At 31.6% G+C, this 26,411-nt stretch overlaps 1 protein-coding gene across 1 annotated transcript in view; it reads right to left on the reverse strand.

Moving 5' to 3' along the window:
* The window catches only part of LOC133330700 (serine-rich adhesin for platelets), a 186,789-nt gene that overhangs the window by 41,005 nt on the left and 119,373 nt on the right, over window positions 1-26,411 (reverse strand). The window contains exon 2 of the mRNA XM_061539106.1: window positions 14,863-15,248. Within this exon, the coding sequence (XP_061395090.1) occupies window positions 14,863-15,248 (386 nt within the window). The remainder of the gene's footprint in view (window positions 1-14,862; window positions 15,249-26,411) is intronic.

A 26,411-nucleotide genomic window follows, 5' to 3' on the forward strand; every position in this document is an offset into this window, starting at 1 on the left:
CTACTTTTAGGCGCGGATTTTTTTTTACATATTTTTGCCTAGTTTTAGTCGTGGATTTTTTTTAAATATTGATTATTAAATATTTTTAGCCTACTTTTTGGTGCGGATTTTTTTTAAATACTTTTTTGCCTAGTTTTAGGCGTGGATTTTTTTAAATAGTTATTATTAAATATTTTTGCCAATTTTTGTAATATTTTTCCACAGCCTTGCTTTAGACGTAAACTTTTTAAAAAATATTTTTTTTTCATTTTCTACTTTAGGCATGGATTTTGCAAAAATATTTTCAAGTGGATTTTTAAAAAAATATTTTTTTTCATAGATCTACCCTCGTATTTCTTAAGCGGGAGTCTTTTTTCGCTACCTTTCACATCTTCTCCATAGAATAGCTGAACAGCAGCTAAGCTATTCCAACATAAAATATGTTATGGTTCCTCAAAATATAGCAGCATCAGCTATAAACCATAGATATATACAGTCTCCACAACAAGTCTTCTTCAAAATGAACCAAAACTAAACTCAAAAAAATTATTTTTTGCCTAGATTTAGGCGTTGATTTTTTTTAAATATTTAATAGTCGTGGATTTTTTAAATATTTTTCCACAGCCTAGTTTTAGGCGTAGATTTCTTAAAAATATTTTTCTAGGCTTATTTAAAGGCGTGGATTTAAATAAAATGTCTTCTCAAGACTTATATTCAAACGTAGATTTTTCCAAATCCTATAAAGTTCTATTAAATATCCACAAGTCTTAAACGGCATTTACATTAGAACTTTTTACCGGGTTAACCTACTCTATGAGGATTTATTTGACATATATACAATGGAATTGACAATTGAAACCCACTGGGTTAACAAAATCCGGTACAATGTAAACGTACTATTAGTCTAATTCATTTAGCAGATTTTTATTATTCCCCGCTAATTTCATAATCGAACATAAATATTGGAATTATTAATAGAGCACCATTAAACTTCATTAGTTTAATCTTTAGTGGAAAAGTTTTTCTCATGTTTTGTTTTTTTTTTTCAAATTTTTATTTACCTCGGGATGTAGGCAAATAATGTTTATTGTCACATTACATTCATATGCAATCATAATATTTAAGTGTCTTATATAATCTAGCAGGAGACAGGCTTGACTGGAAAAAAATAGCCATAATGACGACCAAATACATTGCTGGCCACGTTAGCCAACCAACCACTTGGCCATGTCATGTAACCATATGTTGGTTGGATGGCTTGAAAGTTTATCAAATCCAATAAAGTTTGGTGTTTTAATGAGAAGATTTTGGTTTGGTGCAGGTGAGTTGAGGAGGAAGCGCTGCTGGTTTCTGTTCCTACTTAAATGATAACCACACATTTTCATGCGGGGAATTAAAAAGTTTGGTTTTGTCTGGCCTGCTGGTGTTGTTCCGGATAAATGTATATCTCCATACAAATTTATCTTCATAAATAAAACTGATAAATGTGTGTATTTAACAAAAAAAAATGTGTAAATAAAAAAGTCGCAACAGAGTGAAATCATGGTAACCCTATAAGGCTACATTAGCATACTTTTGGGCTGTTAAATATTCGTATTTATTTTAAAATTATATATAATTTGTTGCATAACATCGAATGCGATCCAATAACAAGGATATCAGATTGCACAGAGCTTATGTGGGTATAAAATTATCATATATGTTATTCCTATATGGAAGGATATAAATATATTTATAATTTTATGCTGAGTTAAATTATTGGGAAAAATTTCCATTTATATTTTTTGTTTGTCAATAAAATTTTTGGCACATGGAACATGACAATAAGAGAAAAACATGAGCGGAAATGTTAAACATATTTCGTTTTTTTTTTTTTTTGCAATGAAATATTCAATTGCATTAAGGGATTTGAACGAACCAACTCAAATGCAGAGAAACAGAGTATAGTTGAAATAAATGGTGCATACATTTAGATGCAAGGAATTTAATATAATATGGAGTTAATATTAATTTTGATATTCTGAAATATTTATAGGAAAACATCCGCTAATATATGCGTGAGGTTTTAATGATTTTTTAATTTAAGGTTTAGATGTGGATTTCTAAAAATTATTTTCACCACATACTTTAAGGCGCGAATCTTATACAAATAATTTTCCTCACCTATTTTTAGGCTTAGATTTGTTAAGAATATTTTTCAACATCTATTTTTAGGCACAGACTTTTTAAATTATTATTAACATCTACTTCTATGCGTGTATTTATTAAAAATATTTTTAATCCCTACTTTTAGGTGTAGATATTTAAAAAAATGGATTTTGCAAGGCCTAGCTTTAGGTGTCAAGACTTTATAATATTTTCAAGGCATATTTTTAGGCGTGCATTTTTTGTAAATATTTTGGCCTTTGATTTTTTATAAATAATTTTCAAGGCCTAATTTTAGGCATTGATTTTTAAAAATATTTTTCCAAGGCATACTTGGAAGCGACAATTTGTTTAATGATATTTTTTTAATCACAGTTTTAGTTAGGCGTGGATTTTTTAATTTGTTTAAGGTTTAGTTTTAGGCGTATTTTTTTTAAATATGTATTTATTGCCTATTTTTAGGAGTTTTTTAAATATGCATTTATTGTCTATTTTTAGGAGTTTTTTAAAATATTTTTCATTGCCTACATTTAGGCGTGGATTTTTTTTAATTTTTTTATGGTCTAGTTTTAGGCGCATTTTTTTAAATATGTATTCATTGCCTATTTTTAAGAGTTTTTTAAAATATTTTTATTGTCTATATTTAGGCGTGTTTTTTTAAATATTTTTCATGCCCTACCTTTAGGCGAGGATATTTTAACATATTTTTCATGTCCTATTTTTAGGCCTGGATTTATTCAAAACATTTTTTTCATGTCCTATTTTTATGCGTGGATTTTTAAAAATATATTTTCAAGCTTAGTTTTAGGCGTGGATGTTTTAAAAACATTTTTTCAAGGTATAGTTTTAGGCGTAGATTTTTTAAAAATATTTTTATGCCCTACATTTAGGCGTGGACTTTAAAAAAATATTTTTTAAGTCCTACTTTTAGGTGTGGATTTTAAAAAATATTTTTAAGTCCTACTTTTAGGCGTGGATTTAAAAAAAATATTTTTTTAGGTCTAGTTTAAGGCGTGGATTTAAAACAATATTTTTTCAGGTCTAATTTAAGGCGTGGATTTTAAAAAAATTAATTTTTTCCAGTCTAGTTTAAGGCGTGGATTTTAAAAAATATTTTTTCAGGCCTAGTTTAAGGCGTGGATATTTTAAAAAATATTTTTTTAGGTCTAGTTTAAGGCGTGGTTTTTAAGGTCTATTTTTAGGCGTGGATTTTCTAAAAAATATTTTTTCAGGTCTATTTTAAGGCGTGGATTTTTTAAAAAATATTTTTTCAGGTCTATTTTTAGGCGTGGATTTTTTAAAAAATATTTTTTCAGGTCTATTTTTAGGCGTGGATTTTTTAAAAAATATTTTTTCAGGTCTAGTTTAAGGCGTGGTTTTTTAAGGTCTATTATTAGGCGTGGATTTTTTAAAAAATATTTTTTCAGGTCTAGTATAAGGCGTGGTTTAAAAAAAAGGTTTATTTAGGCGTGGATTTTTTAAAAAATATTTTTTCAGGTCTAGTATAAGGCGTGGTTTTTTAAAAAAAAGGTTTATTTAGGCGTGGATTTTTTAAAAAATATTTTTTCAGGTCTAGTATAAGGCGTGGTTTTTAAGGTCTATTTTTAGGGGTGGATTTTTTAAAAAATATTTTTTCAGGTCTAGTTTAAGGCGTGGATTTTTTAAAAAATATTTTTTCAGGTCTAGTTTAAGGCGTGGATTTTTAAGGTCTATTTTTAGGCGTGGATTTTTTAAAATATAATTTTTCAGGTCTAGTTTAAGGCGTGATTTAAAAAAAAAATATTTTTTCAGGTATAGTTTAAGGCGTGGAATTTAAGGTCTATTTTTAGGCGTGGATTTTTTAAAATATAATTTTTCAGGTCTAGTTTAAGGCGTGATTTAAAAAAAAAAAATATTTTTTCAGGTCTAGTTTATGGCGTGATTTTTAAAAAAATATTTTTTCGGGTCTAGTTTAAGGCGTGGATTTTTTAAGGTATATTTTTAGACGTGGATTTTTAAAAACTTTTTTCAAGGTCCAGTTTTGGGCATGTATTTTTAAAAATACTTTTTGGCGTGGATTTTTATGGAAAAAAATTAAGCTCTAGTTTTAGGCTCGGATTTTTTTAAAAATATTTTTCAAGGTCTAGTTTTAGGCGTGTATTTTTTTTAAATATTTTTAAGTCATATTTTTAAGCGTGAATATTTTAAAAACATTTTTAAGTCGATTTTTTGAAAATATTCTTTTATAGATCTACCCTCGTATTTCCTAAGCAGGAGTTTCTTTTCGCCACATATCACATCATCTCCAAAGACTAGCCGAGCAGCAGCTAAGCTATTCCAACATAAAATATGTTATGGTTCCGCCAAATATAGCAACGGCAGCATCATCAGCCATAAACCATAGATAGATAGAGTCTCTACAGCAAGTCGTCTTTAAAAGGAACCAAAATCAAACTAAAAAAAGAATGCAACCAACTACAAGTAAACAACATTCCTAAACAGCTAGCTAGACAAAAAAGCAAGACACACACACAAACAACAATTTACGGACATAACTATTAAAGCAAAATAGGAAAATATGTAGCATCTTCGGTCAATTGTTGTGGTGTTTTTTTTTTGTCATACAAAACAGGATCCCAAGTAAAGTCGTTCTACAAAAACAAGTTGGAAGTTCGGAATATTTTTTTTTCTCGTTGGAGGCAAGATGACGCTGCTGCAGCTTGCTACCAGGCTACCTACCAACAACAATGGCGACAATAGACGACAATTTCTTGTTAAAGTCAATAACTGTTAACTGTGTGGCAGGAATTTTATTGAATGTCAATGTTATGTGTGGTTGGACTGCAGGGAAAAAGAGAAAGAGGGAGGGAAGGAGGAAAAGACCCACTAAAGCTGTTTAAGTTGCTGGCAACCAAAACTTGTCTGGTGTATCGTAGAATTTGCCATTTTCCTCATTCGAAAGAAGCTTTACTTCGTCATTATTGGCGTAGAGAGTGTCTAGTGTATAAATTCTATGTTTTAATTATGGTATTTAATTTTAATGACTATACTTTGTTGTTATCTTAATAAATATAATAAAATTAAATGATGATGTTTACTTTACTTGGAAAATAAAGTAAAATGAAGCCATATTGATAAAGGGGTTCTGGGTGTAGGTTTAGAAGAGGTTGTGTCTAAAATTGAGTTGTTTCTTTTAATTTAATGAGGAGGAGGGAAAAGAAAATTGGCATAAGTGTGAGATAGAAATATAAATATTTTAATTTTCTTTATTTCTTCAAAATGAAGAGGTGCTTGAATTATCAATTTTAACTTTTAATATAAATAAATATGTATAAATTATAAAATTCTATCCTAAAAGTATGCATCACACAGAAATGTAAATGTCTCCACCATGCATTACTTATAACATCAATTGGAAATAAAATTATAAAATATTGATAGACGAAAACCTTTTACTGCAAATAATACAAAAAAATTTTGAAATAAAAAATACCAGCCTAAAAGTATGCATCACCTTTGAGAAAATAATACCATTTCATGTTCATTATGATTTCAATTGTAAATAAAATTAAAAAAAAAATGCAATAGACAACAAAAATTTATTGTATTCAATTGTAGATATTAAATTGATAATATAATATTAACACAATGTAAAAATGTCTTCCTAAAAGTATGCATCACATTTCAGAAAATAATAACTACAAATATATTTTAGCTTTTATTTCAATTGTAAATAAAATGATACAATTTCGATATATAGGGACTTTGGTGCACCATTTACATGAAATCGGACGAAACTATATCTGAATCTGGGCCGATTTTCTCGAAACTGGGCAGACATCATTCTAGGCTCAATTCAGTACGTTATGCCAAATTTCCTGCAAATCGAAAGATATATAGGGACTTTGGGGCACCATTAACATGAAATCGGACGAAACTATATATGGGAGCTATATCTAAATCTGGACCGATTTTCGCGAAACTGGGCAGACATCATTCTAGCCTCAATTCAGTACGTTATGCCAAATTTCATGCAAATCGAAAGATATATAAGGACTTTGGTACACCATTTACCTTAAATCGGAGGAAGATATATACGGGAGCTATATCTAAATCTGAACCGATTTTCACGAAACTTTGCACACATCATTCTAGACTTAATTCAGTGCGCTATGCCAAATTTCGTGCAAATCGAAAGATATATAGGGACTTTGGTACGCCATTTACCAAAAATCGGCCGAAACTATATATGGGAGCTATATCTAAATCTGAACCGATTTTCACGAAACTTGGCACACATCTTTCGTGGCTCAATTCAGTACGCTATGCCAAATTTCGTGCAAATCGAAAGATTTTCAGGGTCTAAAGTCCGTAAATCGGGCGAAACTATATATGGGAGCTATATATAAATCTGTACCGATTTTCACGAAACTTGGCACACATCTTTCGTGGCTCAATTCAGTACGCTATGCCAAATTTCGTGCAAATCGAAAGATTTTCAGGGTCTAAAGTCCGTAAATCGGGCAAAAATATATATGGGAGCTATATCTAACTCTGAACCGATTTTTCCCAATTTCAATAGGGTTCGTCCTTAGGCCAAACAAATGAGCTGTGCCAAATTTCATCCAAATCGGATCATAAATGCGACCTGTACTTTGTTTACAATTTAACATGGACAGACGGACGGACATGCATAAACCGATTCAGAAAGTGATTATATGCATATTCTCAAAAGGAACCATGGGTCTATCTCGATTATTTTTGCCTGTTACAAACATATGCACAAAGACATAATACCCTGTACCACAGTGCGGTGAAGGGTATAAAAATCAATAAACAACATTAGCTTATTGTAATGGAAACTATTTAAATATTTTAAAATAATAAAATGCCATCCTAAAAGTATGCATCAGATTTCGACAAATAATATAGATATTTCCAATATGTTTTTAATTGTAAACTAAATTAAAAATTCAATAGACAAACTAGTCTGATTATAAAGAAAATAATTTAAATATGTAAACATGAAATAATAATATTCATCCTGAAAGTATGTATATCATTTGCAAAAATAAGTCCTAAAACTATGCATCACACTTTGCTAAGAACAAAGAAAAATAAAAGTATTTTTCCCATTTTAAAATTTGACATGTTTATCGAAGTGTTTCATCTGTTTCCGCATTGTAAGTTTTCTTTTTAGATTTCTGTGTAAAGGATTAAAAAATACATAAGAACATATTGCATACTTATAGGCTGAATGAAAGTGCATTATTTTAAAATGGGAGTTTTTACAAGCAATACCAGACAAAGAATAATAATTCGAAAGGGGAAATATGTGGGTGAGACATTTTAAAAGCGAAAAGGAAGACAAAATATAGGACATAAGGCCAGAAGTGGTTATCTCACTAAAAGAAAAAAAAATAGCATTTAATAATAAATAGTCCCTTCTTCATTTTAATTTCCTCCGTTATATCCCAGGAAGATATTCTTGGTTGATTTTAATTTTTCTATATTCCCATGGGAAAGTGCATACTTTAGGGTAACAGCAAAAACATAATATAATGCATATTTTAAGGCAGTCATTATGTCTCTAAACCATATATTTTATAATGTACTAACCAGAAGCATTACCGTTACTTGCCAAATATTCGAGAGCAAATATCTAAATCTTTAAATTGAAAATTAAAAAGAAAAATTGCCATTTCATATGATAAATTAAATATGGGCGTTGGTGTAAAATACACAAAAATACAACACACTAATGGCAACAAAACTAAATGTCGCCGGACCAAGGCAAATTTCAAGTACCAAGGTACAGGTTAAGTTGCAACACAAAATAGTTGCATGTGTGTGTGTGTGTTTTTGAAACTATGCTTCCAGCCATAATGCCAACAAATTATGACTGGCTGGCTAGATTTTAGTTTCATTTTGGCCTATGTTTAGTACTGCTACGATGTACGTATATTACTCCTAAGCTCCATGGTACGTTGTGTGGTAATAATGCTGCATTGGAGTCTTGCATGACAGTCTTTGCTGTATTGAAGACCACACACACACACAATAATTCTATGAAAATTAAGGCAGGCCCGGCAAAACTCCAAGTAATTGTGGGTAAACAAAAGCTACAAAACACACATAAACAGGGTTATAATATAAGTAATATTTCTCTGTATATAAAACTGGGTTGATTTCAAAAAACTCTTCTTCAAGAAACTCCCTTTTTGGAATGCATTTAGATTTATTCCTGCATGTACGTACACATGTATTTGTCTGTCTGTTTGGTCATATTTATGATTGGACAAGATTAGTAAAGCAAATGGGGCCTCTCGTTTATGATGCTACGATAGTATCATCGTCATCATCCTCAAGATCTTGGTAGGTATAACACAAAAAATAACCAAAGGCAATAATAGATGCTGCAGCAGCTTCATCATCATCTCCAACAGCATTACATACACACGCATAACTACTCACAATATGAACCACTTGTAACCATAATTTGTTCACATCGTTTTCTTATTTTCCGTGTTGTCTTTACATGCTATTTCTAGCTAGAACTATTTTTTTTTTCCTTTTATTCCTGCTATTCCCGGCTGTAGGTTTCAGTGGGCAATAATAGGCGGGAGCGACTGTGAATACTTGACCGACCGTTTGCCTCCACTACCTTGGGGCAGCAACTAATGGCATAAATTAAAATCGCCTAAACAAGTCGTGTTCTGTAATTTTTTTCTTTTTCTTTCCCTTTCTTTGTATTTGTGTTTGTTTATTTATCATTTAGATTGCTTTTGACATTGTTAGGCAAAGAAGGTCTGCTGCTGCTGCCGTTCGAAGAAAACACACCAATTAAGCGTAACTCAAGATGCCAATATAACAACATAATATCATATATTGGAAATATTTAATTCAAGTAGTGGCAATTAATAAACTTGTAAGGAGGGTTATTTAGACAAAGACAAATTGGATAAAAAATGAAGCATATTTTTAGGGTGTATGTGGTTGAAAGAAAATATTTATTTGGATATTGGAGAACAATATTTTTGGTAAAACAATTACAATTAACCTCCGATATGTACCTAGATATGCAGGATATACTCGAAAAAAGGTTTATTAATAAATTAATACATTTATAAAGAAGATTATTTAGACAAAGAAAAATTACATACAAATGAAGCATATTTTAAGGGGTATATGGGTAAAAAGAAAACAATTGAGGAATTTGAAAAACAATTTTTATTTTTGGGAAAACAATTAGATGGGGCTTGATATTAAAGAATAGAATCTTTTTTCGAACGGTTTGAAAATTTTGTAAAAGTATAAAAAATACGATAGAATTTTAAATCACTTCGCATAATCTCTGTTTCAAAATTTTACAAATACCTTAAAATAAACCAGACCTTTAAAATATGACAAAATTGGGTGCACATGAAGACAATTCAGAATTCCTTAAAAAAAATAATATGAAACCGTTAAAAACTCGACTCGTCGTAAAGTTCGCCGGCCGAAGTTATTGTATTTTCCAGCTTATTCAAAATATGTACCTTAGTTAGATTGGGATCGGGTGAAAAATGCTAGGACCTTGAACATACCGAAAATGACGTGACAAAAATTCACAAAATACCGAGACATGGACCGATATTTATAATTTTTAATAGGAAACCAAATAAGGTGGGGTACCCTGACAATTTTTTTAGGGAGATTGTATAACCATTGAAAAATCAAAATAATTGGTTGAAACCCGTGCTCAAACTCACCAAAAGGGAGAGGTAGGAAGATGGTATAATCTTTGCAAATTCAAAATACTAAATACGGCTGTAAACTGTGCCAAAAACTCATAAAAAAATTTAAACTTTTATTTAAAATTAAGAAATGCCATTAAATGGGTGGGGTCTATCCTATCCAAAATTACAGAGAATTTGGTTAAAAAAAACGGTCCGAAGCCCTTCAAAATATCGATATTTAGCAAAAAATATGATTTAATTTGAACTGCACAAAAAAAAAGACAAAATCTGTAAAAAAATCTACGCCTTACTTTGGCCTGCAGAAGGTATTCCTTAAAAACTACGCTTCGATATGTCCTAAAAAATATTCTCTAATAAATCTACGTCTTAATTTCATGTGCAAAAAGTATTCTATAAAAATCTACGACTTAATTTCATCTGCAAAAAGTATTCTTTAAAAAACTACGCTTCGATATGTCCTGGAAAAAATATTCTTTAAAAAACTATACTGCAATATACCCTGGAAAAATATAATTTAAAAAATCTACGCCTTACGCTTCGATATGTCCTGGAAAAAATATTCTTTAAAAAACTATGCTTCAATATGCCCTGGAAAAATATAATTTAAAAAATCTACGCCTTACGCATCGATATGCCCTGGAAAAATATCATTTAAAAAATCTACGCCTTACGCATCGATATGTCGTGGAAAAATATCATTTAAAAAATCTACGCCTTACGCATCGATATGTCCTGGAAAAATATCATTTAAAAAATCTACGCCTTACGCATCGATATGTCCTGGAAAAATATCATTTAAAAAATCTACGCCTTACGCGTCGATATGTCCTGGAAAAATATCATTTAAAAAATCTACGCCTTACGCTTCGATATGTCCTGGAAAAATATCTTTTAAAAAATCTACGCCTTACGCTTCGATATGTCCTTGAATATTATTATTTAAAAAATCTACGCCTTACGCTTCGATATGTCCTGGAAAAATATTATTTAAAATATCTACGCCTTATGCTTCGATATGTCCTGGAAAAATATTATTTAAAATATGTACGCCTTATGCTTCGATATGTCCCAGAAAAATATTATTTAAAATATCTACGCCTTACGCTTCGATATGCCGGAAAAAAACTTCTTTAAAAACTCTACGTCTTATGCTTCGATATGTCCCGAAAAATTATTCTTTAAAAAATCTACTCATCCATATTTAAAAAAAAAATATTTTTTAAAAACCTGCAATTTTTTTTTTTAAATTTGAAACCTTACTTTGACTTGCAAAAATATTCTTTGGCACGGTCGACGTTTTATTTGTTATAAAAAATATGATTATGGGTTATAAGAAAAAGGGACGTTTATAAAAAATAATAATAATATTTTGCACTTGGGATCTAATAGATCTTAAAATAATTAAACCCATTTTATTAATAAACATAAGAATTCAATTCAAATTTTAGGTTCGAATTATTTTTTTTTTCATTGTTTCTTTTTATTACTGTTATTTAATATTTTTAAACGGATATCAAATATTACATATTCCCCATAAAGTTTTTGGAAATTTGTATGCAAATATTTTAAAATTTCTAAATCTTTAAAAAAAACTCTTAAACCTTTCCATTACCTATTAACCCAAGTCGTATCCTTTAAACTCCCCATACCTACACACTTACATTTATAGTTTTTCAAACAGCAAAAAAAGCAACAACTCTCACTCTATCTAATGTGCATTTCTAGTACTTCACACGCTTACACACACACATAAGCACTTTGATGTTGATGATGACTGTATACACTTTTCATAGTCTGCTTTAAGTTCCATCACTTGTTCTTTTAACAGTACGAGGAAAAAACAGCAACAACAAAAACAACTTTCTAGCCAAGAAGAAATCAACGAACTAAAAACAAAAATCCCATTTACTACCTCAAGTGTCAGCCATTAAGTATGCAACAGTTTTTCCATTTTTCTGTTTTTTTTTCTTCTTTCTAATGGAAACCAATGAGACACTTTCACATACACACAGACACACACACCGGAACCATTACAGAGAAATAAACTCTCTCCTGGGTGAGAAAAGAAGTAATACTCTTACCTAAGATTACACTGAAGTAATAACTCCTACTTAACGTTTATGCTTAAAAATGTTATATCAAACCAGCTCCACCCGCCCAAAAGTATGCTGCATTATAGTTGTGAAAGTGTTGTTGATGTTTTTTTCTTTTTACTGCAAGGTATGGGGTTTTTTTTTAAATTTTAAAAATTTTAAAATAAAATTTAAATAAATTAAAATAATTGGAATGAAAAAAAAAAATAATTTCGTTTTTAATTAACAAATAACATTTTTCATAATTATTTTTCTCGTTGTTGTTGCTGTTGTTGTTAAGTGACATCTTTACAAATTTGCCCAACAGCTTATCATGTCCTTAGTCACACCATGTTGTCCTTTTAAATTTGGATTTTGCCGGCATTTTGGAATCGCAGCATCATTTGATGTTTATGTGCAGGTCAAATCAAATACCCCCTACCGTGACAAAACATTTTTTTGGACTGTAAACCATTTGGATGCTGTTTGAAGCTGCACCGCCGACAAACGAAACGAAAAATAATTTCCTTTAGCAATTAACGTGGCCCCAAAAAAGCAACGTTTGTTGCTTTTGGTCAAAATACCTGTTTTTCCAATCAGACGATTAACAAATTTTTGTAGACACACATACACATACATAAACGAAGAAGGAATAGGAGGAGGTAGGTGAGGGACAGGCAGGCAGACAGACAGAAGTGCCACAAAGTTTGCATGATTACAACACCAGCCAATGAGACAGTCTAAAGCTTTGCCGAATTGGCACCCTCTATTAGATATTATACGGTTATGTGAGTGTGAATTTGAGTTGACCAAATATGTAGTTTGGCTTATTTAGTTTCAGATACACTGAGCGAAAAAAGATGTGAGGAGTAGAGAGTATGGATTTAAAATTTTTAATTAAATAGTAGATAATTTGATATAAAAATTCCAAAAAAAAAAAATATATTTTTTAAATCCAAGCTTATATATCGGAATGCAAACAAATATATATTTTTAAATCCACAAATATTAAAAATATAAAAATATATTTTTTTTTAAATCCACGCTTATATTTGGAACTTAAAAAATATTTTTAAATGTCCACTCTATATATGGGATTTAAAAAACATTTTTAAACCAGTAAGGAAAGTAATAAAGTCGGACCCCTTCACCACTTTGGGTATATTCCACATATGAACTGTTTAAATTTTAATCTCAATCGGACACCAATTGATTATTTGGTGTACAATTAACATAAATAGGTCGAAATTATATACGGAAACTATGATATATCTGAACAGATTTCAATGAAACATGTCAGAGATTAATTTATATTAACTTTAGTACGTTGTGTCAATCGGCCTAGCTACGGATATTTAGTGCACCATTTTCTTAATATCGGATATATATATAGGAGGTATATGTAAATCTGAACTGATTTTCTCAAAACTTAACACACATCATTCTAGACTTAATTCAGTACGCTAAGACAAAATTCGTGAAAATCGGAAGATATATAGGGGTTTTGGTGCACCATTTACCTAAAATCGGGCGAAACTATATATGGGAGCTATATGTAAATCTGAACTGATTTTCTCAAAACTTAGCACACATCATACTAGACTTAATTCAGTACGTTATGCCACAATTCGTGCAAATCGAATGATTTTCAGGGACTTTGGTGCACCATTTACCTAAAATCGGGCGAAACTATATATGGAAGCTATATCTAAATCTGAAACGATTTTCACGAATCTAAGCAGACATCATTCTAGATTTAATTCAGTACGCTATGCCACAATTCGTGCAAATCGAATGATTTTCAGGGACTTGGTGCTCCATTTATCTAAAATCGGGCGAAGCTATATATGGGAGCTATATCTAAATCTGAACCGGTTTTTAGGAAACTTAACACACTTCATTCTAGAATTAATTCATTACGCTATGCCACAATTCGTGCAAATCGAATGATTTTCAGGGACATTGGTGCTCCATTTATCTAAAATCGGGCGAAACTATATATGGGAGCTATATCTAAATCTGAACCGATTTTTCCCAATTATAATAGGGTTCGTCCTTGGGCCAAATAAGTGACCTATGCCAAATTTCATCCAATTCGGATCATAAATGCGACCTGGACAGACAGACGGACGGATAAATCGACTTACAAAGTGATTCTATGCATATTCTCAAAAGGAACCGGACTTAACAATATTTTTATTATATATTGGACTTAAAAAATATTTTAAAAAATCCTCAATTATATGTGAGACGTAAAAAATATTAAAAGAAATAGCTCTTATATTGGATTTAAAAAAACCCGCTTTTATATGGCATTTAAAAAAATATCTTGACTTATATATGGAATTAAAAAAAATGTATGGGACTTAACAATATTTTTATTATATATTGGACTTGGACTTGGAAAATCCTCAATTACATAACGCAAAATATTATATTTTGAGAATATAAAAATATTTTTATTATAATATATATATATATATATATATTAAATTTAGCTTATATGAGACTTAAAAAATATTTTTTAAAAAAACGCCCATTTTTTTTAAAGAGCACACTTATATATGGGGCTTAAAACATATTTGTAAGAAATCTACGTTTATGAGACCTATAAAATATTTAAAAAAAATCCTCTCAATTTTACTGTATTACGCTTTTTGTTTGAGTGTATAACCAAATTGAAAAGAAAAACTAGTTAAAATTGAAAATTATGTTCTGTCTGGCGTCCAATCGCCATTTACGTATTGACCGTTAACTACCAGTTTTTCCACCAAAAAAGAGGAATCCGATTCACAAACAATATTTTTCCCCAACACAAACCATTATCCTCAAACCCACCGATGAACACAACACATCATGTCATGTTTCCCAGCCATTTTACAACTACCATAAATTTTCCAAAAATCCAAAAAAAAAAAGAAAACAATTGCAAAAACCGAACAACTTACCAATCTGATTTCAATTTCAGCATCAATACGTTTACGCATCTTACGACTGGAATTACCGAACGGACACAACAACAAATCATCATCATCACTGCCAGCAGTTATGAGATTTGCACCACCACCATTCGCTGTCGCACCACCCACCATATCGGCCATCTCATCGCCGGACAGAATGCCATCAAATGGCGCAGATGTGGGTGAACCCACCACAGTGGATGCCGCCGACAAGCCGGTTGCTGGTGTGGGGGGAGGTGTTACCTTGCCGGCCTCTTCATAGAGGACACGTACACTGTGCGGTCGAGTGTCGCTGGTAAAGAGTTCCTTGCGATGTGACTTGTCACTTTCGTAGTGTTGTTTACGTTGTGCGAATGTTAAAAGGTCGCTTTCCGCTGTTGGTAGAGAGGAAGAGAGATAAAAAAAGAAAAAGAAAAAATTAAATTTTATGTTCATATTGAAAAAAGAAAAATAAATAAATGAATGATTCAATGTATTAAATGAAGGTGTAGGGGTGCAGGGGGGTTATATATGAGGAGCTTATAAATTCTTGCTCCATAGCCAGTCAATGAGGTATATAGTTCTTTTTTTTCAAAACAAATTGAAACAAGTTGCCCGTTTAATTTTGCTTACAGCCAGCCACAAATGACTCACTCAAACAATCGGGTGTGTAAAAATTACAAAATTGATTGGCTGTCTTGGCCGGGGTATTAATTATGCCAGTTATTTTGCCATAATTCCACCATGACTGGGGCTATTTTTAAATACAGTTTATAAATATGACAACGATCGAAGGGTGAAGTATGGTATATTTTAAATAAAAGCAGAGACGTTTATGAAAAAAATAAATAAAAAATATTTTTCACAAGAAAAAATAATTTAAAAAAAAATAATAATAATAATATAAAAAATCTATATAGGCGTGGATTTTTTCTGACTTGAAAAAATATTTTTAAAAAATCCACGCATATAATTTGGATTGGAAAAAATATTTTTAAAAAATCCACGCCTATATTTCAAGCTTGAAAATCCTCAGACATAAAAAAAAATATATTTTTTTAAATTCACGACTATGTTTCAGATTGGAAAAATATTTTTAACAAATCCACGCATATAATTTGGATTGGAAAAAATATTTTTAAAAAATCCAAGCCTGAAACCCGCCAATATTAATAAATCGACATTTTTTTAAATCAACACTTTTTTTTTGGGGCCCCAAATTTTTTTTCATATTAAAAAAAATAAAATAAAGAAATCGTACTGAATTAGGTCCAGAATGAAGTTTCGTGAAAATCGGTTCAGATTCATAAAATATTTATACATTTTTATTTTTTAAATAAGTTATATAACTTTCGATTTTCACCAAATTTTGTATAGTGTACTAAATTGAGTCTACCACACGTGTGTTACAGGGTATTATGTCTTTGATATACATATATATTTTGTAACAGGTAAATGGTGAACCAAAGTCCCTATATATGTTCTTTTTGCACGAAATTTCGCATAGGGTACTAAATTAAGCCTAGAAGGATGTGTGCTAAGTTTGTGATAATCGGTTCAGAAGATATGGCTCCCATATATATCCAATTTGGATGAAATTGTGCACCAAAGTTCCTTTATATCCTTCGATTAGCGCGAAATTTGGCACAGCGTGCTGAATTGGGTCTAGAATGATCAGTGGTAAATATCGGGAAAATCGGTAAAGATTTCGATATAGCTCCCATATATATTTTCGCTCGATTTTATGTAAATGGAGCACCAAAGTCTTTATATACCTTTCGATTTGCACGAAATTTGGCATAGAGTACTAAATTAAGTCTAGAGTGATGTGTGTTAAGTTTCGTGAAAATCGGTTCAGATTTAGATATAGCTCCCGTATATAGTTTCGTCCGATTTTATTAAAATCGTGCCGCGAAGTCCCTATATAACTTTCGATTTGCACGTAATTTTGTATAGTGTACGAAATTGAGTCTTGAATGGCGTGTGTTAAGTTTCGAGAAAATCGGTTCAGATTTAGATATAGCTCCCATAAATAGTTTTGTCCGATTTTATGTAAATGGCGCACCAAAGCCACTATATATCTTTCAAATTGCACGAAATTTGGCATAGGGTGCTGATTTAGGTCGATAATGATGTGTGAAAAGTTTCGTGAAAATCGGTCCAGATAAATATATAGCTCCCATATACATTTTTGTCCTATTTAAGGTAAATGGGGCACCAATGTCGCAATATACTTTCGATTTGCAAGAAATTTTGTATAGTGTACTGAATTGAGTCTTGAATGACGTGTGTTAAATTTCGAGAAAATTGGTTCAGATTTAGATATAGCTCCCATATATATATGGTTTCGTCCGATTTTAGGAAAATAGTGCACCAAAGTCCCTATATATTCATCGATTTGGATGAAATTTGTCATAGCCTCCTGAATAAGGTATAGAATGATGTGTGTTAAGTTTCGTGAAAATCAGTTCATATTTAGATATAGCTCCCAAATATATTTTCGTCCGATTTTAGTAAATAGATTTTGAAAATAATATTTTTAGAAATCGACACCCATATTTAAGACGCTTCAAAAGTATTTTGAAAAATAAATTCTAAAAACTTTCCACACATCCCTCATATTATAAAATATTTATTATTTCTATCATTCAAATAATTTGTAATAGAATTTATGACCCTGTCGATTATTTTACATATTTTTAGTTGTTGTTGTCGTTATGCAATGGAAATTGCTTTAGATTAAAACTTGTAGATTGTAAAATACAAAATTGCTGTTGGTAATTTGTAAAATTGTGTATCTGTTTTATTTTTTTTTCAAAACATGATTCATGTATTTTGAAAATGATACTGTAATAACCCTCAGGTTATGAAAAAGATACATTTTAAAATTCAATTCTATTTCAAAAAAAATTAAAAGTCATGATATCAAAAACGCCCCCACTCAAGTCATTACCTAAATTAATTTATTCTATGCTATGTTTTCATTTTTTTTGTAAAGAGCAAATTTCCATTACGGCCCGCATTTTTTACACAATTTGTTTCAAAATACAAATAACGTAATTAGTTACTCTTTATGATTATTTTAATTAATATTTAAAATGTTTTCCTATTTTTTTTTTAAATAACGATGGGAAACAATGGAACCAAATATTCTCAAAAAGCATATGGAAAATTATTTTACACTTTGTTTAAACCACAGTTTTTTTAATAAACCAAACCCCACCATTGTTAGGTCAAATTAACATCCACCACCTCCTTTTGGTGGCAGGCAGGCAGCAAGTAGCTCATAATAATTTCCACCATAATTGCCAGAGAGAGAGTAAACATTATGTAGCCAACCACCCAATTATATCCCATGATCTTGGAAAGCACAAAAACCCCAAGTCGAATAATTGCACACATCAACAAATGGAGAGCTTTGTTTACAGAATAGAACGTGAAAATCTGTGTAATTAAAATGTAATGTTCTTCCCTCTTTCATGATGCAAAAAATGAGAAAAAACAGCAACCACAACTTCACATTGTAATTGAATTAATGGCAATCAAAGACATTGCCTTAACAATGACAGCGGCGGCAATGGCCAGCCAAACAGCCAGCAATCATCCTCTTCAAAAGATAAATGTGTGACATGAGAAAGTCCAGAAAATCTATAAAAACGCGAAAGAAGAAGAAGAAGAGGACGAAGACATGAGCCAACAACAACAACAACAGTAAGTAAATCTCAGCAGATATTGCTTTTGGTCTTTTGGCAAATAAACTGTGGATGGCGGACAGATTGCCACAGTCCGCCGGACAGTTAGCCTGCCTGCCTGTCAGTTAGCCTTGGGACCAGGGACAAATGAATATTAAACGAAGAAGAAAAAAGACAAGAACTAGAATAGTTAAAGTGAATAATAAATCAACAAAACGAATAAGGGGTGTTTCCAAGTGGCATGATGGAAATTTGTACAAAAGATATTTTTTAAATCCATTTTTCAGAAAAAAAATTAAAAAATACTTTTAAGAAATTTACGCCTATATTTGGACCTCAAAAAAATAATTTAAAAATATTTTTAAGAAATTCAGGGCTATAATGGATTTAAAAAATTAAAATAAATATTTTTATTTTATTTGGGATCGAAAAAATATTTTTAAAAAATTCACACCTGAAAAGATATTTTTAGAAAATCCACGCTAATATTTGGGATCGAAAAATGTTGAAAAAATATTTTTAAAAAATCCACGGCAATATTTGGGATCGAAAAATAGTGAAAAAACATTTTTAAAAAATCCCCGCCTATATTTGGGACTTGAAAAATATTTTTATCCACGCATATATTTTGGATCGAAAAAATATTTTTAAAATAACCAGGACTATATTTTGGATATTTCAGGCTTGAAAAAATATTTTTAAAAAATCCACGCCCATTTAGGACTAGAATATAAAAAATATTTTTAAGAAATTCAGGGCTATATTGGATTTAAAAAATTAAAATAAATATTTTTATTTTATTTGGGATCGAAAAAATATTTTTAAAAATTTCACACCTGAAAAGATATATACGACAATATTTGGGATCGAAAAATGTTGAAAAAATATTTTTAAAAAATCCACGCTAATATTTGGGATCGAAAAATATTGAAAAAATATTTTTAAAAAATCCACGACAATATTTGGGATCGAAAAATATTGAAAAAAATATTTTTTAAAAAATCCACGCTAATATTTGGGATCGAAAAATATTGAAAAACATTTTTAAAAAATCCACGCTAATATTTGGGATCGAAAAATATTAAAAAAATATTTTTAAAAAATCCACGCCAATATTTGGGATCGAAAAATATTGAAAAAAAATTTTTAAAAAATCCCCGCCTATATTTGGGACTTGAAAAATATTTTTATCCACGCCTATATTTTGGATCGAAAAAATATTTTTAAAAAATCCACGACTATATTTTGGATCGGAAAAAAATTAAAATCCACGTCTATATTTGGGACCTGAAAAAAAATTAAAAAAAACGACGCCTGTTTGTGGCCTATATTTCAGGCTTGAAAAAATATTTTTACAAAATCCACGCCCTATTTATGACTAGAATACACGCCTAGTTTAGGATAGTTTAAAAATATTAAAAAAATCCAAGTTTATAACTAAGACTCGAAAAATATATTTTTAAAAAATCTACAGCTTTAACTATGACACGACTTGAAAAAAATATTTTAAAAAATACATGCATAAATTTTAGGTTTGGAAAAATATTTTTTTTTTAAATTCACACCAATATTTGGCACTTGAAAAATATTTTAAAAAATACACGCATATATTTGGCACTTGAAAAAAAATTAATAAATGCTATATTTGGGACCGTTGACAATTTTTATTAAACTTCGCCCAAAACCAATTAGAGAGAATGTCTTTCTTTCTTCTTGGTCCACGATAGCCTTTCCTAGGTGATGGAGCTGCCACCTATCGGTGCCTAGAAAAAACTCCACCGTGAATTTTGTGGGTCCTGCTTATGGCAACACTAGCCATTTTCCGCTGGGTGGCGCTAAGTGCATCCATTCAGCGCCTATATTTGGGCATGGAAAAATACTTATGTTAATTTCGGTAATAATTTGTTCAAAGTCAAGTACACGATCTAGGCTATTCTAGGTGATGGAACTGCCATCTATCGTTAACTAGAAATAACACCCCTTGAATTATATGCAGCGGTGTAGGTCCATGCTTATTTAGTGTTGTCATTTTTCCCTCTGGGTAATGCTATCTCCTATCATTGGTATTGTGTGTTATTCTCCTGTATTAATGTTGATACCGAAGTTGGTTATTAGAATGTCAGCGGGTGTAAGTCTCTTTCTATTGAATTGCATCGAAAACCAATTTGAGAGAAAGTCATTTTTTCCCTCTTGGTCCATTATAGCCTTTCCTAGATGATAGAGCTGCCACATATCGTTGCCTAGAAAAAACACCTCTAATGGTTGGGTACTCGCTTAAAAAATATTTATAAAAATTCCACGCCTTTAACTATGACTTGAAAAATATTTTTAATAAAACCAATCCTATATTTGACATTTAAAAATTATTTTTAAAAAATCCACGATTACATATTTATGAAATTTGAGAGAATGTGTTAATTTCTTCTTGGACCACTATAGTCTTTCCTAGATGATGGAGCTGCCACCCATCGGTGCATAGAAAAATGGTGTTGCCATTATCCGCTTGGTGGCGCTATCTTCAGCCATTCCATGCCTTATTTGGGACTTGAAGAAATATGTGTGTTAATTTCGGTAATATTTTTTTTTAAATACAGATAAATAGATGATTGGTCTACACTAGGCTATTCTAGGTGATGGGACTGCCATCTATCGTTAACTAGAAATAACGCCTGGCTAACGCTATCTCCTATAATTGGTATTGTGTGTTATCCTCCTGTATTGATGTTGATACCGATGTTGGTAATTAGAATGTCAGCGGGTTTAAGCATATTTCAATTAAATTTCATCGAAAACCAATTTGAGAGAAAGTCTTTCTTCTTGATTCAATATAGCCTTTCCTAGGTGATGGAGCTGCCACCTATCGTTGCCTAGAATAAACGCCTGATACCGAGGGTGGTTATTAGAATGTCAGATGGTGTAAGCGCATTTCTATTAAATTTCATCGAAAACCAAATTGAGAGAAAGACGATCTATCTTCTTGATTCACTATAGTCTCTCCTAGGTGATGCAGCTGCCACCTATCGTTGCCTAGAAAAAACGCCTCCAATGGTTGGGTCCTTGCTTATCTAGTGTTGCCATTTTCTCTTATGGACTTCGTCCCAACTATATCATAAATGAGATTATGCTGAGAAAAATTGAATTTTTCCAAAACTACAACATCCTTTTATTCTACTTCTACAAATATCCAATTACATATCTTAAGAATGTCTTTCGAACTCTATCCTACTTCTTCTTCATCCTCAACGTCTTCATGGGACACATTGTATTTTACGTTCTTTTAAGTAAGAATATTGTACACATTTTAGTTTTGATTTGTGTGACCTCTTGAAAAAAAGCAAATAAAAGGACTGCAGTTACTAGCAGTAAACTATCCCCCGAAACCCCCATCGAATCGACCAACACACAGAAGCTAGTTTAGTTGTCAGCTACGATAATGGGAGCAATGTTTCGGCTAGCATAAAAGTAATGAAAATCCAGCTCCCTTAAGGCTGGCATGTTGTTACCAAATACTAGATAAACATTGCACAAAAAAAAAACTGAAATAAAAAATAGAACAACATTTAAAGACAGCGCTAACAACACCATAAATGAAAAGAGGAGAACCGAATCGGGGTAAAAAACTCCACAACTAATGCAAAAAAAAATACACCATCCAAGACATCTGCTGTCTAGCTAAAAAAAATGTGATGTTTAGTTGGACATTGGACACATCATGAAAATGGTCGGACCGTCGGTTGGTTCTTTCGCTTAGGATTTTATTTATTGTTTCGTTGTTGTTTGTTTTTAATGTTGCTTCAAAAAAGTGTGTCCAAGTAGAGGAACAAGCACTGAGGAATCCTTTTTGGTCTTGGGGTTTTAATGACAAATTCTGTTTTTGTGTGTAGTTTTTTTGTATGTTCGGCAATGTGTCTCTCTCTTCGTGTGTGTGAAAGGATTGCAAAATATACACAATATAAATTTCATTAAAGGCATGGCAGACAAACAGAAATATCAGAGAGATAAGGAAGATTATAAAATATTGGAGGATTGCAATTAAAGTTTAATAAAGTTGGATTAAAATTCTGTCTGATTAAAATTGAGTCTTTAGGATTTTTTTCTGATTAAAATTGAGTTTTTTCTGGATTTTGTTGATAAAGGATCCTGTGAGTTATTAATTTTTGGATACACAACGAACATGTTGGGGATTTTGTTTGAATTTGTATGGCGAATATTTAATAATATTATGTGTAATATTTGTTTTCTCCTGTTACTCCTCTAGGGAGCAAACTTCCAAAAAGCATCGCCATTAGTCCAAGTGTTAATTTCGCTAATAAATGTATTCCACCTGTGTAGATAATTGATCTGATATAGCATTTCCTAGGTGTTGGGGCTACCATCTACCATTGCCTACAAACAATGCCTACCTGAATTTTGATTGGAGTCCTTGCTTAGTTAGTGTTGCCTTTTTTATCTGAGTGGCGCTATCTTCTGATAGCCCTATTTTGTTGGTTATTAGAATGTCTCTTTTTGGATATTTTCAAAAACCACTTTGAAAGAATTATTTCGTTTTGGCCCGCTGCAGCTTTTCCTAGGTGATGACACTGCCATCTATCGTTGCCTAGAAACAAAGCCTTCTTGATTTTTTTGGATGTAGTCTTTGCTTAGTTAGTACTGCAATTTCTCTCTGGGTGACGTTATCGCCTGAGAGTCATATATTGTGTTATCCTTATGCCTTGGTGCCGAGGCTGTTTATTACGTCTCTTTTCACAAATATTCGTAAAAACTTCGAAACATTTTTTTCCTGGGCTGCTTAAGCATTTCCTAGGTAATGGCACTGGCTTTTATCGCTGCCTAGAAAAAAACCTCCTTGAACTTTGTGCAGCGGTTGGGGTCATTGATTATTTAGTTTTGCCATTTTCCTCTTGGTAGTGCTATCTCCTGATAGACCTATTTTGTGTAATCCCCCTGTGTTGATATTGATTTCTAGGTAGGTTATTAGAATGACAGGGAGCCGGATGTCTCGTTTTCAAATATTCGAAACCTCTATCGTAGCTAAGAAAAAACGCCACCTTCATTTTGGTACAGAAGTTGAGGTCTTCAATTATTTAGTCTTACCATTTTCCTCTAGGTGGCGATATCGTATGTTATTCCCATTTAGTGTTATCCTAACGTGTTGACATCGAGCTTGGTTATTAGAATGTCAGGGGGGTCTGAGCTTCTTTTTACAAATATTCGAGAATAACTTGGAAAATTTTGTTCTTCTTACTCGGAGATTTTTCTGGACCATTACAATCTGTATTGATTTTTTTAAATAAAATTCTACTCTAAACCTATGCCAATATTTTTTCCAAATTCAAGATTTTCTGTGGAGAAAATCTCCATGCCATTGAACGATGTTTCGGAACCATGTTTAGCTTCCATACATCGGTACCTTGGTATTTGGTATTTTTTGATCAGCAAAATTTCGTATCGAAAATGATTAGTTTTGGTCCAATTGACTGTAAATTGGTATTTTGGGTTCTCATTGGGTAGCAAATCTCACTATCAAAAATAATGATTATCGGTGCACTTTTTATGGTAGTCACCTTATAACGATACCTCTCAAATTTCGGTATTTTGTGGATTTTGGGTACGCCTTTTCAACCAAATTGGCTCAAATGTTGTATTTAGGATTCTCATGGGTATCAAATTTTACTACTAAAAAAATATCAATAGAGGTCCACTTTTTAGGGTAGCCACCATATAAGGATATCCCTCCGATTTTTGGTATTTTTGGGAGCTTGGATACCTTTCTCCCACGAATTGATTGTAATTTAATATTTTAGGTTTTTATTGGAGTGCAAACCTGCCTACAAAAAATTATCAAAATTGATCCACTTTTTAGGGTAGTCCCAATAGGACGATAGCTTCCGAATTTCAGTATTTTGGGGTGCTTGAGCAAGTTTTTCAACCAAATGGATTCTGATTTGGTATTTTGGGTTCTCGTTGGGTAACAAATCTCACTACCAAAAATTATGCATTTTTCTCTACATTTTAGGTTAGTTCTCATTTTACGGTACCTCCGGAATTTTAGTAAATTGGGAAGTTTGGGCACTTTTTTTCAACCGAATTGGTTGGAATTCGGTATTTTAGGTTTTCATTGGGTAGCGAATCGCCCTACCAATAATTATCAATATTGGCGCACTTTTTAGGGTAGCCCCCATAGGACGATACTTCCCAAATTTCGGTATTTTGGGGTGCTTGAGTAGGTTTTTCAACCGAAAAGCCTCTGATTTGGTATTTTGGGTTCTCATTGAGTAACAAACCTCCCCACCAAAAATGATAAAATTTGCTTTACATTTAAGGGCAGGTACCATTTTACGGTACTTCCTTCATTTCGTTAAATTGGGGAGTTTGAGAAACTTTTTTTAACCGTATTTTTTGTAATTCGATATTATGGTTTCTTATTGTGTAACAAATCTCTCCATCAAAAATTATCAACATGGGTTCTCTTTTTAGGTTAGGTCCCATTTAGCGGTACCTTCCGGATTTCAGTAAATTTGGAGTTTAGGTACATTTTTTGAACCGAATTGGTTGTAATTCGGTATTTTGGGTTCTTATTGTGTAAAAAATCTCCCCACCAAATATTATCAAGTTTGCTCCACATTTTATGGTAGCCTTCGGTACTTCGGAAATTTCGGCATATTGGTAAGTTTGGGTACGGTTTTCAACCAAAATGGCTATAATTTGATATTTCGACTTTTCATTGGGTAGAAAATTTTCCTTCTAAAAATTATGAATATTGGTGCACTTTTTATTGTAGCTGCTCCCATACCCCGTTTTATTTTGAGAATTTCGCTATGTTCGAGGTCCTTGCCCCATTTTTTCAATATGAGAGTCTGTAGTATGTTATTTCGTTTCCTCCGGGCAGCGAATTTAGCAGGACATAGCAACTGTTTTATGTATTTTTGAATGGCCACCTCATGCTGGCGGCTATAAAAAGTTAGGCCCGTCGGAACTTGACGACATTTTTATTTATTTAAATTTTGAAGTGTTTTCTTTTCCTCTTGACCAACAAGAAATCCCAGCCACTCCCTAGTTAATAAAACTAAAAAATATTGTTCATTCATTTAGGAATTTTTACATTGTTATACAAATTGCCGGGCTATTGCCGGTTTATTGGTATGTTGACACATACTATGGGTATACTGGTGGATTTCACTCAATGTTGTCTGTCTAGCAGGGTCTGACGGGCTGGCTGACTGGTACGTATTCAATTTAAATGATAATTTATGTGCAAAAATTTCAACACATACTGAACAAAGAAAAAGAATAAAAGAAGCGTGAGACCAAGGATAAAAATAACATTGCAGTAGTATTGAAAAAAAAAAAACAACAACGAAACCAAATGGAAGGCAACATATGTATGTAGTATAAGGTAGGGTAGACTAGCTAAATAACCAAAAATATAACCGCCTGAAACAGTTGGGACTGCGGCTGATATCAGAAGAAGAATATGTAGAAAAAAAGAGAAAAAAACCCGCACACGTCAACCAGACGTGATGGCGCTCAGAAAGGAATATTAGTCCCGCAGTCGGAAGAATAGTTTTAGCAAAGTTAAAAAAACAAGTTTTTGTTTTGTTAATTTAATTCTTTAACGATATTTTTTCCCCTTTTTTATTAAATCATTAAACAAAACTTTACTTTGTAAGGGAGTGTTTTGATTAAAGATTGGTAAATTATTTTTTTTCTTTTTCCGGTAGTTTGTGGTTTTTGCAAAGTAAATCCTGAAACCTTGTATTAGTGCTATGGGGGAAGTTAATAAACCTATTTACCAGTTATTACCAAAACTTTGGTCCAATAAAAATATATATTTATTTGATATTGAAAAGTAATCTTCGTTTTTCT

This window comes from Musca vetustissima, unplaced genomic scaffold (genome assembly GCF_032173495.1).
Source record: "Musca vetustissima isolate MV318-11 ecotype Yass unplaced genomic scaffold, APGP_CSIRO_Mvet_v1 utg7881, whole genome shotgun sequence".
NCBI lineage: Eukaryota > Metazoa > Arthropoda > Insecta > Diptera > Muscidae > Musca > Musca vetustissima.